The following is a 14,383-nucleotide window of genomic DNA, read 5'->3' as shown; positions in this document are numbered from 1 at the left end:
TATTAGTTTAAAGTTAGAAATGGTTAATGCATGCAGCACGTCAGGATTGGTAACACTGCATGGTAGAAGACTTTGTAGGCGAGAACATCGCTATATGGAGATAATGACAATTTTCTGTGGTATTTGAAGTGCACGCACACGCACACACACACACACACACACACACACACACACACACACACACACACACACACACACACACACACACACACACACACACACACACACACACACACACACACACACACACACACACACACACACACACACACACACACATGCGAGTGAGTCACGCAGGGGGAAATAAACCCACAGTGGAAGCTCCAGTACTGTACTTTTATCAAAGTCCCACCTACACACCAGCCTCATGTCTCCATAGCTGTACCATCCTCTGCTGTATGTTGTCTCTCCATTCACACAGTCCACTTTTCAGATGACATTAAGGCTTGATTGATTATGACTTTGGCCAATATGGATGATTAAAGCAAGCGAAGGTGAACTCCCGAGGTGCCTGAATTCCTGCTGTGCAGGCCAAGACTGAGGTTTTTATTGAAATAAGGAAAAATGATTGAGGTCACCATATTAAAGATATTAACAGGTTTCTCCCTGCAGGGATGGCGCTCATGTGGAACTCATTTCAGATGGCTCACCATATTATTTTAGATCTTAGATTTTTTTTTTTTTTTTTGGGGGGGGGGGCTCATGTTGCCATTATCAGATGGCCTGAATGAGGGTCTGACATAGAAACTGAACATACGTGAGGACATAAACCTCCCAATGAAAACAAAGCAAGATTAACCCGATTAACCTCAGATCAGGTCTGCTCATGCTATAGCCGACGTGACACAGTTTTGAGTCAAACACTAAGAAGGAAGTCCTCTCGTGGATTTTTGCGCTCCGTGAACCACTTATAAGCTAAACTGCGAAGCTGGTACATGAGCAGTTCCCACTTTACAGCATCTGGACTGCTCTCTCCCTTTCACTAAGTGTTTAGTTGGAGAGCCTCAGTGGAGTAAACAGTGTTAATAGACAGTTGGAAAGTTTCAATGAGGAGAAAGGGGGATTGTTTGGGTGTACTTTGGCAGCAGCTTTGGCGTATAGTGGTGCTGGTAATGGCATGAAGGTGGGGGCTGTCAGCTTGGGATTTTTGGTGAATGTGCCATTATTTACGAGTCGGGTGGGCTGAGGGGGACAATAAACTTTCATTTCTGGGAAAGCCATTGAATTTTACTAGACTGCAGAACCTATAAGAGTACAGGGCAAGAAAAAAAAAAAAAGGCAAACCAGAAAGTATTTAACAAGCAGCAAAAAGTGTTTCCATATTCAACTGTCACACAACACAGCAATAATGTGAGTACTCCCCTGGGCTGGCAGAGTCACGTGGGCCTGATGCGACACTAATAGTGCTTACTGGAAGCATACACAAGCAGTCCTGTGTATGTTTCAGAGGGGGATGTTAATGACATTAAACCACTCACAAGAGCTAAAACCAAACTGGATGCATAATTCATGGCCTTTTTTTTTTTTTGCTTGGTGAAGTGCCGAATGACTAACAGGCAAATTTGCTGACACACATGTTGCTGGTCAAATTATAACAAACATCTGTCCCGTCAAGTAATTCATTCTCATATACAGACTTCAGAACCCAGAGTATGTGAATCAAAACAGCATCCGTGCCAATGGGGTGAGGCAATTCCACTTGTTCCCAATTAAATTTCTAGTGTTTGAAAGATTCCTCTAGAAATTATCATTATCTTGGAAGGACATGTATAATTCATGGTAATGCAGCTCTAGCATTAAGAAAGCGAGATTTATTTACCATAATTATTCAAACATGTAGCTTTGTGTGACAAGAACAGTGGATCGAATTAACTTTACAGTACTTGACAAAATGACAAGTTGAGACAGTCGATTTTGACATCAGCTGCCCCCAGTGGGCTCAGACCTGAACGTGCTGAGGCCTCCATGTGTTGGCACACAGGCAAGTGCAGCCCTGCGATGTAAATGGAGGCACGACAAAACCCATTGTCCTGCTGGATGCAGAGAGGCAGGAGTCCAGGAACTGCTCTGGGCTGCATGTTAGGCCCTGGCAGCACAAAATTATAGCCTTGGCCAGGAAAGTCAACCAAATGGGCTGATTCTTCTCATTCAGCCTAAAGGACTCCACACAGCTGCACTTTCTTTCACTGCCAGGGAAGAAGACAGTCTGAAAGACAGAGAGGAGAAAGAGGGGTGGGGAGGGTAACAGTCGGGGGCAGTTGGACTGGACAAGCCTCAAAGACCCAGAGTGTTGTTTTCTTTGCACAAAAAAAAAAGAGGGAAAAGAAGCAGCTCCGACTCATCTCGAACATCAAACTCTATTTTAGGAGAGCAGTGTTTGTACTATGGGCAATCACACAAAATCCCCCAGACTTGTTTTCTTTGAGTGATTGGGAAGGCTTTTGCAAAATTACAATCAGAGGAGTAAAACGAGGATGTATTTCAGCTCCTCTGAGAACACAAAGCTCCATTTGGGCCTTTGTCTGTGTTCCACTCAGGAAATCTCTCTGCCATTGGCCTCTTGATCTTTATCCACTGGTCCCTGAGTTTCACTCATTTCCTCATCATTTTCCATTAAAGTAGGAGCGGATATAGTTCACAAGCCCATGTGACTCGGTGGGAGTCACAGCAGGTCACGGGGAAGAAAAGAGCAGACGTTACAAGAACGTTTCATCTCAGGAGGACAGTCAGAGGTGCAGTTTAACAGATGACTGATCTGCTGCAGCTCGGACACCTGCGGAGATAGCAAACTATTTAGCAGCATAGGGTTCACCACGACACCCACCTATGGTTTGCTGAGGTCAGGTCCTGAGAGCTTAGCAGTCTGCTGCTAAGGAAAATACACACAAATAGCTACAAAACAAGCAAACCGAGGCAAGATCTTCACCCAATTCACAACACAGCGACTGAGTGATGAGCTCCTCGATCCCAGAGGGAGCCACTTCTGCAAGGGTGGGAACAAAACTGAACATCCACAGTGAAAATATACATTGTTGAACAGTCAAACACTGCCTGGCAGACACTTAATATCACTGACAACAGATACAAATAAGATGCCAAGCAGACAGAAAACTAACAACAACAGAGACAAAACACTTCTTCACAGAAACAACCAGTACATGATATGCAATGGTGGTGAGTTAATGTAACGAATTCCAGGAAAAATACAATTCTATGTTGCATAATAATAAGTGTGAAGAACACCAGAAAGACAAGCTAATATAGCCATACACTAAAAAGGAAACACATGAGACAGAGGCATGCAGCTCTAACTCTGTTAGATTTACATAATCCAGGCTATAATTCACTCTAAGTTAGGAATTGTGTTTTCTTACTTTAGACTGGATGTCTTGCAACAGCAATATTAAAGCCGTGCAAACATTTATCATTTGTCTATTTTTAACTACATTTTGAGCTCAGATTTCCTGTTTTATGCCTTTGCAGCATTTTTTTCCCCTTTCAGTTGAGCGTGTACTTTGATTTGCAGGTTTGTCCCCACAGCCTCTCGTAGCATATTCAGTCTGCACATTCCATTGACAAGGCATGCACCAAAAAGGTTTAAATTAGAGTTGCAGTAAGAATAAACACACATTTCTCATAATAAATCATCCCACGCCAGCGACAAGGAGTCTGATATAGCCACATGCTTCAGGTCGACTGAGGACGGCTCACAAACAACTGCTCATATCTCATTGAATGAAAACCACTCTTGCCTCATATCACACATCAGCAAAAGCTGGTTTCTAGTCGCTCATTTATGACCGTCTTGCTGCTGGTAAACGTAAATTGCAGCCATGTCACAACAGCATTGGGAGGACTATCAATAACTGGTGAGGGGACACATGCAATTCAATAAATCGGCCGGGATAGAAGTGTGAGAAAAGTGGGCAGGGTCACATAGTCGGTTGGCTTTGTGCAGCGTCCAGAGCCGGACACATGGACTGTGTAATTCTAGTCCAGGAGTGACCACACAGGGCTGGTTGTGAGGTCTGGGAGAGCCAGAGAATCAAGACAGATGGGACAGGAGCGGGATTTTTTTTTTTTTTTTTTGGTGAGAGAATGCTTTCCACTGTTCCAACTCAATACAAAGCCCATTGATTTTTGTGCCCTGCGCTGAGTGAGGAGCTGAAGAAGATCTTGTTTCAGCGTCCGCCGCATGGTCATGACACCTGGACCGGGGTCAGGTCCGTCCGGTCCCCTGCGGAGGCTCGTTGAGCCTGAGGGGGAACCGGACCTCTCCCTGCCTTCCTAACCGTCACTTCACTCAGTGTCTCACAGTGCAGAGATGGCAGATGACATGCGCACAGCGTCGTGCATCATTGTCTCGGTTTGATAGCTTGATGGCTTTGACCCGAGCTCCATCCTTTGCGACCTCTAATGTGCAAATGGAAAACTAAACTTTCCCTTCCCATGAGCCCTCTGGACAGGCAGAGCTTCTTCCTCAGGAAACATGGGTCAGGAAGTCAGAGGAGGAAGCTGGCCTTTCGTTCTAAATCCAAACCTTCTCTGGAGGCTGGCGTGTCAGCAGAGACTTAGACAGTAAATCTTCTTTCATCGCCGACCCCTCTCTCTTGTTTTGATGCTATTTTCGCGGCCTCTCATTTAACCAAAAACATAATTTTTCTTCTTCTATTTGGCTGGAATTTGGCAACAAGAGAGCCGCAGACCTTCATTTCCAAGATGGTGTGTGTGTGTTTTGAACTCTGGTCATGATTGCAGTGTTGTGACGTGTCAGAGCTAAGCAAATGAGCCAAAGGCTCGCACTGATGCCACATCCCACCCAGTGTGAGACGGAGGGCAGTGGAAGCCAGTGGATGGGCACGTTGGAGCGATGCATGGGAACAACATCAGCAAGAGCAGTTGGCGGTTCACCACTAACAATGCTGTGGCTACTCTTATGGACAATTAATCGCTGCTCGTTCTTATTTTCCTCCTCCCTCGGTCTCTCTCGCTGCCTGAACTCTTTTCCTCTGAGGCTAGTTTCACCCTGCAGGATGACCACAGTCCTCTTACATGATTTTTTTTTCATACCGTGGGACATGAGCGGAGGCAATCATGGTCTCCTGGCTGTCAGAATGTATACAGGCAAAAGCGGGATCACACAAATTGGGATGTAGGGATGAAAAACATACAGAGAGAACAAACCCACGCAGTGTCACAGGCAATGTGGGCTGACGCATGACAGCATGTTCAACAAATCAAACTTTGTTTAACTCGAACTTCACAATCCTCAACTGCTGGTTGCTCAACCAAGCAGTGTGATAAGCTGTCCTGTCTGTGTTTTGAAATATGTGCTCACATGCTACTAAAATACAGGAAGTTATGGGACTATTAAGCAATCTATGGCTTTTAATAGGAGCTGAGACATTGTTGGCTGTTTCCTGCAACGACTTATACTTACAGCAGTGAAAAGTAGACCCATCCATCCATTCGTGTGGATAGTAAAGAGTGTCTGTACTTCAATGATAATTAAAGGATGAAACTATATACAATAGTTTTAACAAGACATACTTGACTTGTGTTTCTATCAGAAGACGTAGTTGTTTAAGGAATTTTAACATTATTTTACTGGCAACAGTATAATTTGTGTATTGACGCCAACTAATAGTGAATTTAAAATTAAATGAGTATTTTTACTGAAATGATAGTAAAAATATCAACATCTTGATCACAATATGACAAAATGCTGAATGTACATTTTGCACAGCTTGTTCATTTCTGAACAAAACAGACATTGTTTATTGTTGTTTGTAGTAATAATGAAATTGGTTAATTGTGCCACTTGCATTTCCGAATGGAATATTCCATTGTTTGCCGGAACCGTCATTGATTTTCCACCTTCATCATGAAGGGATTGAAAACGTGTGCAGAGGAATGATGAATTTCCCAAAACAAACACCGTTTCAGCTGGAAAATTAACCTCAAAGGAAAATATACCACAAAGTGGAAATCTCTAAGTGGCTGATATAAATCAACAAACCAATCAAAACCCGGTATACACATTATGTATCGTGAAGCAGTAAGAGAATACTCCTGATTTCTCTTTTTAGGCCTTGTTTAATGAGCTTGTGGTCACCCCGAGTGGGATGTGGTGCAGCACAGTTTGAGATTACCACACTGCTTGTGTGAACAATTGAGTGTTTTGCAGATGATAAGTGTCCTTGCTTCATATATATACGGCCAGTAAGTTAGTGTGTCAGTGGAAAGGATGATTACACAACAGTGGGGCTAATTCACCTCAAAGCCACACAGCAGAGCATTTGTGCTCGACTGTGCTGACCTGTATGTCTAATCTTAGAAATTCCCACTCTAGGCGTAACTGTTCTGCTGATCTAAAGTTATGTTTCAGACAAGCATGAGGGCACTGCAAAAGGCTCTTCAAGCAGTGAGGGGGTTTACATAAGAAGTGCTGCAACTCGAGCAAGTCCTCTGCCCTCTGTTGGCCACACGTCGGAACTGCAAGCAAAGCGGTCGCTCCTAAACAGCCACCACATCCAATTTGTTGTCTTTCTCAAAGACTTCTTTCATCTCCTGTTCTGCGAGATAAAAATTTACCATCCTGTCATCCCACTTAAACTTTATCAGTGACCTCAAGCTATATCCCCATCCTCCCTTCAGAGAGGGGAGAGGGAGTGAGCGTGGGGGTCATCAGAGGCGATAGCACAGGAGGTAGAAATCAAACCACGGCACAGAGGATGAGGAAAGACTGACTGCAGCTCAGCATGAAGAAAGGAGGACAGCCTTGACCTCTTACAGCACCCATCTTAAAGAAATCAACTCTCATGAGAGGCAACTCCAATCTGGAGACTCGCTCATGTAGCCTTTTTCATGATAGTTGTAAAGGTGAAAGTTAAAGTTACTCCCGTCATACGTCGGTGAGTCATAAAAAAAAAAAAAAAAATATGTGGCAAGGTTTTACTGTTTGTTTGTGGTGGTTTTTATCTTATTTAATTTGGATGAGATCGCATTGATTCATCAGTTAAATGGACGCCAGTACAAACTTTCAAATTTTTTCTGTCATGTGCCTTATTCAAGCACAAAACAAAAAAGGAGGGGAATCAATTATCTTTTTGAAATACGAGATAATTTTCTCACAGTATTTGTTAATATTGCTGTAAATAATCCGCTCTCACAAAGAGCCCTGTCAAAACAACAAAATAGTTTGAATGCATTTTAAACTGGAAGTGAACGAAAAGGACTAAAGAAGTATTTAGGTCAGTGTAAAACTAAAGAGTTTTGTCATGGAAGGCGACAAATGCATTTCTCCTAACAAAACAAATCAAAATGTCAAGGGGCGTGTGCAGGCTCCACTGTGTCAAAGTTGTGTTAGTAGACGTCAGGGAGGTTTACTGTCTGCGTCTTTAAAGCAGGAACACATCTGACTTCATCCCCTGAGAGCAGGCCAGCGTTTTTTTATATATATATTTTTATTCTGGCAGGAAACAGGTGTCTCCTCCTCCTAAACCTCGAAGGACAACTGAGTTGTACAATATCAAGTAGGCACGATCCATCTGAGGGTATTAAAGTAAACAATGACAGCATATGAGGCTCCTTGAGGCCAAGGTCCAGCCGAGAAGATATTTTCCATTGGAGTCAGTGATTTCTCATTGGAGTTTTGTGCTTTACTGACCTTGTAAAGTTCAAATCTTACAACTAAAACATCACAAGCACATGCACATTTTCTATACTCACTTAAATTCTTGCTCTGAGGGCTGTTTAATGTGTGACATATTACGAGGCCTTTAGGTCAATTCACAGCCGCTACAAGTTTTTTTTTTTTTTTTTTTTTGTGTGTGTGTGTGTGCTGCTATTCCCCCTCCTACTTCCGTGCTGTATTTATCCCTCAAAGGGAGACAATCGATCTGATCCACTTAATCAATCAGTGACAGGGCCTTTGAACTGCAGACGTGATTTCCAGCAAGTCTGTCATCCCACCCTGTCGTCTGTGAAAACACTCCAGGGGGAGATTGCTCTACACAGCCCTGGCTCGTAAAACTCTTTTTATGTTAAAACACACACCCTCGCTGCTCACTGACAGTGTCCAGAAGAAGTGTTTGCATTAAACTTACATCTGGTGTTCTTAATGCGTAAGGACCATAACGTTTCAGGTTGCTAAAGGCCGACAAAGAAACTGAGGCTGCACTGTAAGTCAGGCTTTTTCCATTTTAACTAAATTCAACATTTCACTGCACAAACAGCCGCCCCTGTCTCCTTCATGGCTGCAAGCAGAGAGACAAAGCCCGCCACCCCCTCGTGCGGCTCCTGTATAGGCAGAAAAGAGGAAGGGGAAAGGGAATGTTTTGCCTCTCTTTCCCCACCCCTCTCCCCTCACCTCCCTGGGGCAATGCTGTGTAGTAATAAACGTCCCCCATAAATCTCCCCCTCATGCCATCATCCCCCTCCTCCAACTCCGGCCTTTTTTTTTTTTTTTTTTTTGTTAACAACTTCTTTTCTTCTCCCTCCCTCCTTCCTCCCCTCCAACCCCTGCCTTTCTTTTTCTTTTCCCTCCCCTCCTCTTCTATTGCAACCCTAACCCTGACATTAACGCTCCACATGGCCCATGGCTGCTCTGTCATGGATTTAGAGGGCGGGAGGAAGGAAGAAGATGGGCCACAATGGATTTGTATAGGTTTCACTCTCTGCAGACCTCGTCCTTTCATATCTGGCTGCAAGCATCATTGTGACTGACTGTGGTTGGATCTGGTGAGATCACTGCCATATCAGGTTGTCTCCTACCTGTTGAAATGACACACACATGTTCACCTCTCGGTTTCTTGCCTGTGAAGAATAACCAGTGAAGTGTGGTAAAAAGGAGAACAACACGCACACAGAGAGAACGGGGGTTTTGCGGTGAAATATCTGTGGTGGGGAAAGAGTTAAAAGCTCTCAGGGCTTGAATTCACCGGAAAGTCCCACAAGTGACGTTACAGTCCAGCAATTAAGAGTAAATTAATTACAGAGTAGTGGATGGTAGCTGAAACCCTGAGGATAATGCAGCGCCTCCCAGTAAACAACTCCAGACGGCTGAAGTATCACAGAAGAAAGACACTGAAGTGGAACTTTCTGCTGCAGGAATTCAACATTTAACACGCATTTATTTGGACTGTTAAAAAAAATAAAATACCTGTGAATAAAGTTGATCTTAAAGTTTGCTCTCTTCTTATAAACTTGGAGAGAGAAAAAAAGTTTGGGATAAACTTTTTTCCTTCCTTTTTTTTTTTTTTTTTTTTACAGTGTTGCACTTAAATACAATCCTTACAACTGTTAGGCATTCACAGCGCGTCCTGCCATAATCTCAAACAAATGACAAACCAATGCAAGTTTGTCTCCGCAAAAGAGGAAGGGGGAGGAAGGAAGGGAGGGAGGAAAAAGTTACAGAAAGTTAACGCCCAGCGGCTTGAGGCTCCTCCTGCAAAAGGATTATAAAGCAAATGTCGGGGCTGCAACAGGCCAGAGAGGGGGAGTCTGCAGGGTCCAAAATACACAGGAGCTCAACAGACCTGCGCAACTTTTCGAACGAGCACCGTTTGGGGTTTATTTATTTATTATTCGTTTTGTTTTGTTTTTGTTTTTACAACTTTTGACTTGAGTCCAGTCGCTGCAAAGATGACCACAGCCGTGGTGCCGCCTTTCTTCGACTTCGAAGTTATGAACAAGGTAGCTTTAAAACTTTTTTTTCCTCTCTCCTCCTCCACCCCCCCACCACCATGCTTTCTGGTCAGCGCGTTAGCAGCCGCCGCTGTGGAGGAATGATGATCTGCGTGCCGCCCCGCGGCCCTCTCTGGACGCTGCCTGCGTTTCCTGCCTTGTTTATTTGTCTGCCAGTCTTGTTTATGTTTATCCCACCGGTTTCCCCCCCCCCCAACCCCTACTCTTTCAGAGCGTCTCCACAGCGCGCCGCGACTCTGGAGTTTGCGTTAAAAAAAAAAAAAAGCCAAAACAAAAAAACATCTCCCAACATTTGTCGGGATTTTGTGAACTCCGTGCGCAACATGTGCCACATCAGCTAACTTTAAACGTTTACGGCCTCGCTTTGCCCGGTTACTGCACTCATCTTTACTGGGCGAACGATCGTTAAGTGTTTGGCTTCGGGGTTTATTCATGTGCTGTTTTATTTTAATGAGCTGGTTTTTTTGTTTTTTGCGCCACTTTTAATGCTCTGCTCACAAAGCTGCCACATGCTCGCTAATCATTCACCAGATTTGTCTGGCTTTGGTGCACTCTTTGTCCCCGTAAAACTGTTTACATCATTAACCGCGTTTAACCTCAATATCCGTCGGGTTTTTTTTTAGTTCAGGAATGCACACACACATATACATATATATCTTATTTTACAGTGATCGGCGATCGCTTGACGCGCGCTGTCCTCGCTCCTGTTACAGCCTTTGCTGTCTGGTGACTTTTACGCACATGTAACTCTGTGATTAAACTCTCATCTCCCGCGAGTTTGGGGGTGCATTGTGAGGCAGGTCAGGTTTCCTTTGTAATCCATCAGGATGCTTTGGCACTTTCATTATCTTTCAAATGATGCTGCCTCTTTGTAGCCACTCGCGGCACACAGGCCTCTCATGTGCTGCTGCTGCTCCATTTACTAAACAGGCACACATTCCTCCCAACAAGGGCAACTTGCCAAACCAGCTGCTGTTCTATAGGCCTGTATCCGCTGGTGCTTTCAGAGCCAAAAAGAACACTGTCATGCAGGGGAAGGTGTGGATTCTTGCGCCGTTTCAGACGAGCGGTTCTCCTGAATGAATCAAGACGTCAAGGCCTTTTTAAAATTTTGAGCTCTATTTGACCTGCTGCATTGTGTTTTTGTTTGTCTTGCAGAACCACAAACTGCTCAACTACAACAACAACAACCTGGGTGCTCCCCATCCCTTATCTGTCCCTTGCACTGGCACCAACGTGCCCATCTCCAGCCCCGCCGGAGTCCTGCTGGACAGGAAGGCGGTGGGATCTCCCTCAGTGGGCGGCGTGTACCAGCGGCGGCACTCTGTCAGCAGCACAAAGTTCAGCCAGAACCAGTTTCTGAACACCCTGAAGCCAGCGGACCACTCCTCACTCATCTCAGGGGTTGGCAATGCCAGCAACAACAAGGAGAACCGCCTGCGAGACCGCTCCTTCTCCGAGACGGGTGAGAGGCCCCTCAACAAGTGCCTGGGCCCCGCCAGCCCCACCAACGGCGGCAGCCAAGTGAACTCCAGCCGTTACAAGACGGAGCTTTGCAGGCCCTTCGAGGAGAACGGCTCCTGCAAGTATGGCGACAAATGCCAGTTTGCTCATGGGATCCATGAACTGCGCAGCCTGAGCCGCCATCCCAAATACAAAACCGAGTTGTGCCGCACCTTCCACACCATCGGCTTCTGCCCATATGGGCCTCGGTGCCACTTCATCCACAACGCCGAGGAGCGCCGTGGACCTCCCCAGCAGTCCACCCTAAACTCTTCCAACAAGATGGAGAGGCCTCGCCTGCAACACAGCTACAGCTTCGCCGGCTTCTCCAGCTCCGCCGGGCTGAGAGACAGCCCCACCTCGGTCACCCCTCCGCCGATGTTCTTCCCCGACGAGGTCCCCGACTGGCCCAGCAGTAACCCTTTCACCTACTCCAGCCAGGAGCTGGCCAACCTGTTTGGGCCGAGCCTCAGTGCTGGTCCCGTAGGCACAGAGCCCAACACCCCCGCACCCCCCTCTCCAACAAGCACACCTTACTATTTCAGACCCATGTTGGAGTCCCCACAGATGTTCGAGTCACCATCCAGCCCCCCAGACTCTCTGTCAGACCAAGAGGGCTACCAGAGCAGCTCCGGTGGCAGCTTGAGTGGCTCCGAGTCCCCGACTCTGGACACCACCCGCCGCCTCCCCATCTTCAGCCGCCTCTCCATCTCTGACGACTAGACTGCACGCACGCCCACCCCAGTGACTTTCAAGTTTGATGACACAAAGAGAACATGGCACTCCCTGCTACCTCTGCCCCCCCATTCTTAAGCTTCCCAGTCCACCCCCCACCCCCAAGTACACAAGACATTCTAGTAATTCCTCCGTAGCATTGTAAGGATGTAATCAATTAAGGGAACCTTTGAGTCAAATTCTCATTTCATCCTGGGTAATCCACACAGCCAAGTTTTTTAAAACGCACCCTGCCATGTGTCATAGTGCCAAAAAAGGAGAGGAAATTGAACAATGAAAATAACAAGAACAAGAAATTGACTGTTTTGCCAGGTGCCACTTGTTTTTTTTTTTTTCTCTTTTTTCTTCATTTGTTCTTGAATGTGTAGCAGCACAAGTGGCCTTGGAAAGGGGAGTGCATTGCACTAGTTCCCCCTTCACCTGCCCTCCTTCCCTCCCTCTCTCGATGATACCACTCCCCCCCCTTCCCCCCCGAGCTAGCTAGTGGGTGCTCACTAATGTAACTGTAGCTCAACCGCAGATGTTTTTACAGACTGAGTTAAGACAAAAGGAGAGAAAAAAAAAAGACCCTGAAAATATATGAATAGTTTTTAAAAAAGAAAAAAGTGCCTGGGGCGGTTTCTGCATGTGTTTAGGGTGAATGGACTACTGTTTGTTTTTTTGGGGGGTTTTTGTCATGGTTCTTCTCAAAGCCCCGTCTTATGTAATTGTGAACTGGGTGAGTCTGCAGGAAGGACTTTGAACTGGAAGTTGGTTTTGTCCCCTCCGCCTCCTCCTCCTTGAGTTTTCTCCTCCTGTTGCTGGTCACTGGCTCTTCTTTTTGGGAAGGAAGTCTTGATATCTAACTGATCATTAAACCTGTAAGACTCAGTCCTGCCTGCCCCCCCCCCCTTTGCCCCCTCCCCACCACCGCCTTCATCCTCGCCGGTCTGGGGATTTCCATCATTCCCATGGTGCAGTTGTTCATCCTACGACTTGACAAGATCGGATTTCCAAGCTATTTTACTTTACTTCTCCCCCTCTTTAGAACCTGCTCCGAGGAGCACTCTGTACTCATTACATCCCTTTTTTGCTTTCTTCATTTGATAATTTTTTATTAATGTTATTATTACGGTTATTATTATTTGAGAAACTTTCCAGACAGAAGGTTTGCGTGTCACTGCTTATTTAACTTATCAGAACATATTTATTGGTGATCATATGCATTTTTTGTTAATTTTGTTTTTGTATTTATCTGGATAATGAACAATAGAATATATTTTCTTTTATGTTAAATTATGATCTTCCATATTAATCTAAAGATTGTGAAGACGTTTTTGTCAGTTTTCCTTTTTTTCACAGTTTAATATATTGTACTTCAATGACTTTTGTTCTGCAACTACACTTTGTCAAAATGAAACTTAATTTAAAGCAAAAAAAAAAAAAAATGCAAAAAAAGATGTTTTGCGTTTTGATTATTTATTGTACTTTTTTTTTTTCTTACTCCCTCTTATTGGACTGCAATACCATCTGAACTACATCTGTTGATTCGTGATGTTTCCCTCTCCAGTACAATAATCTGACAGTAACAGTAGCTAACTGTTATTACATTCATTTAGGGTTTTTTTTTAATCTCTGAAGAGAAGCATCTTCACTCTACATGGGTTGATGGGAGTTGTAAAGGGTTGTTAAAGTTTAAAAAAAAAAAAAAAAAAAAAAGTGTAGAGGACTGGTTCTGTTAAAATGTCTTTTCTTCACCATATTCTCACACCCCAGTCTCTTGATACAAGCAATAGCTGTGACCAAATGGGTTGAGGAAAAGTTTATTTTCTTTGAATTCGATTGGATGCTTGATGCACTTGCTTGGCCCCTGTTTCCAGTGGAAGTGCCTCGTCGAATACATTCCAGGTAGCTAAGGGCTCTCGGGCCTTTTATATATTTGATAATGGAGGATAATTAGTTTTTTAAAGTCACTCGCTCCGTGTTGCCTTCAAGTGTTTGGAAGAGGTGGACAGATTTTGACACAAAGAAAGTAAAAACTGTTGAATGTATTTTTTTCAGCCATGTTTTTTTTTTTTTTTTTTTTCACTACAGTAATTTTGTGAGTTTATGAAAACCTGTTTTTTTTCTCTCTCTTTTGTAAGTATTGATTGCAGTTAAGTCAATAAACCCCATATTTTTTGGAAAAGTTAAATTGTGTTACTGAGTTCTGAGTTGCAATGGAAAGTCATGCATATTTAGGCATTTTAACCATGAAGCTGCACAAGTTATGCATTTTTATATTTCTCTCAAAGATCACACTCCATACCATAAAGTCAACATTTCCTTAAGTTGTGTACATTTACAACTTTTAACTTGTTTTTGCCGGCATTTAAATTACAGCTTTGGGAAATATAGGTTCATTGATCTTTAAAGAGAAGCTCATGCATCTGCTGGTATGGGGGGGGGGGGTTCTTAT

At 44.3% G+C, this 14,383-nt stretch overlaps 1 protein-coding gene across 1 annotated transcript; it reads left to right on the top strand.

Moving 5' to 3' along the window:
* Nucleotides 1–9,502: 9,502 nt before the first annotated feature.
* Nucleotides 9,503–14,119, top strand: zfp36l1a (zinc finger protein 36, C3H type-like 1a). The gene is made up of 2 exons (XM_080512698.1): nt 9,503–9,696; nt 10,867–14,119. Exons 1-2 carry the CDS (start codon nt 9,646–9,648, stop codon nt 11,932–11,934), a joined length of 1,119 nt encoding a protein of 372 aa, XP_080368824.1. The 5' UTR covers nt 9,503–9,645; the 3' UTR covers nt 11,935–14,119.
* The last annotated feature ends 264 nt before the right edge of the window (nt 14,120–14,383 follow it).

The sequence above is a fragment of the Blennius ocellaris genome (genome assembly GCF_963422515.1).
Source record: "Blennius ocellaris genome assembly, chromosome: 17".
Classification (NCBI taxonomy): Eukaryota; Metazoa; Chordata; class Actinopteri; order Blenniiformes; family Blenniidae; genus Blennius; species Blennius ocellaris.
Note: the sequence above shows the minus strand (reverse complement) of the source record. Positions and strands in the feature narration are given on the sequence as shown.

What these genes read in the sequence shown, in the direction of transcription:
- zfp36l1a (XM_080512698.1), top strand. Translation starts at nt 9,646, where the DNA reads ATGACCACAGCCGTGGTGCCGCCTTTCTTCGACTTCGAAGTTATGAAC. An exon ending in ACTTCGAAGTTATGAACAAG is followed by an intron (nt 9,697 to 10,866) that starts GTAGCTTTAAAA and finishes TTTGTCTTGCAG; the next exon opens with AACCACAAACTGCTCAACTA.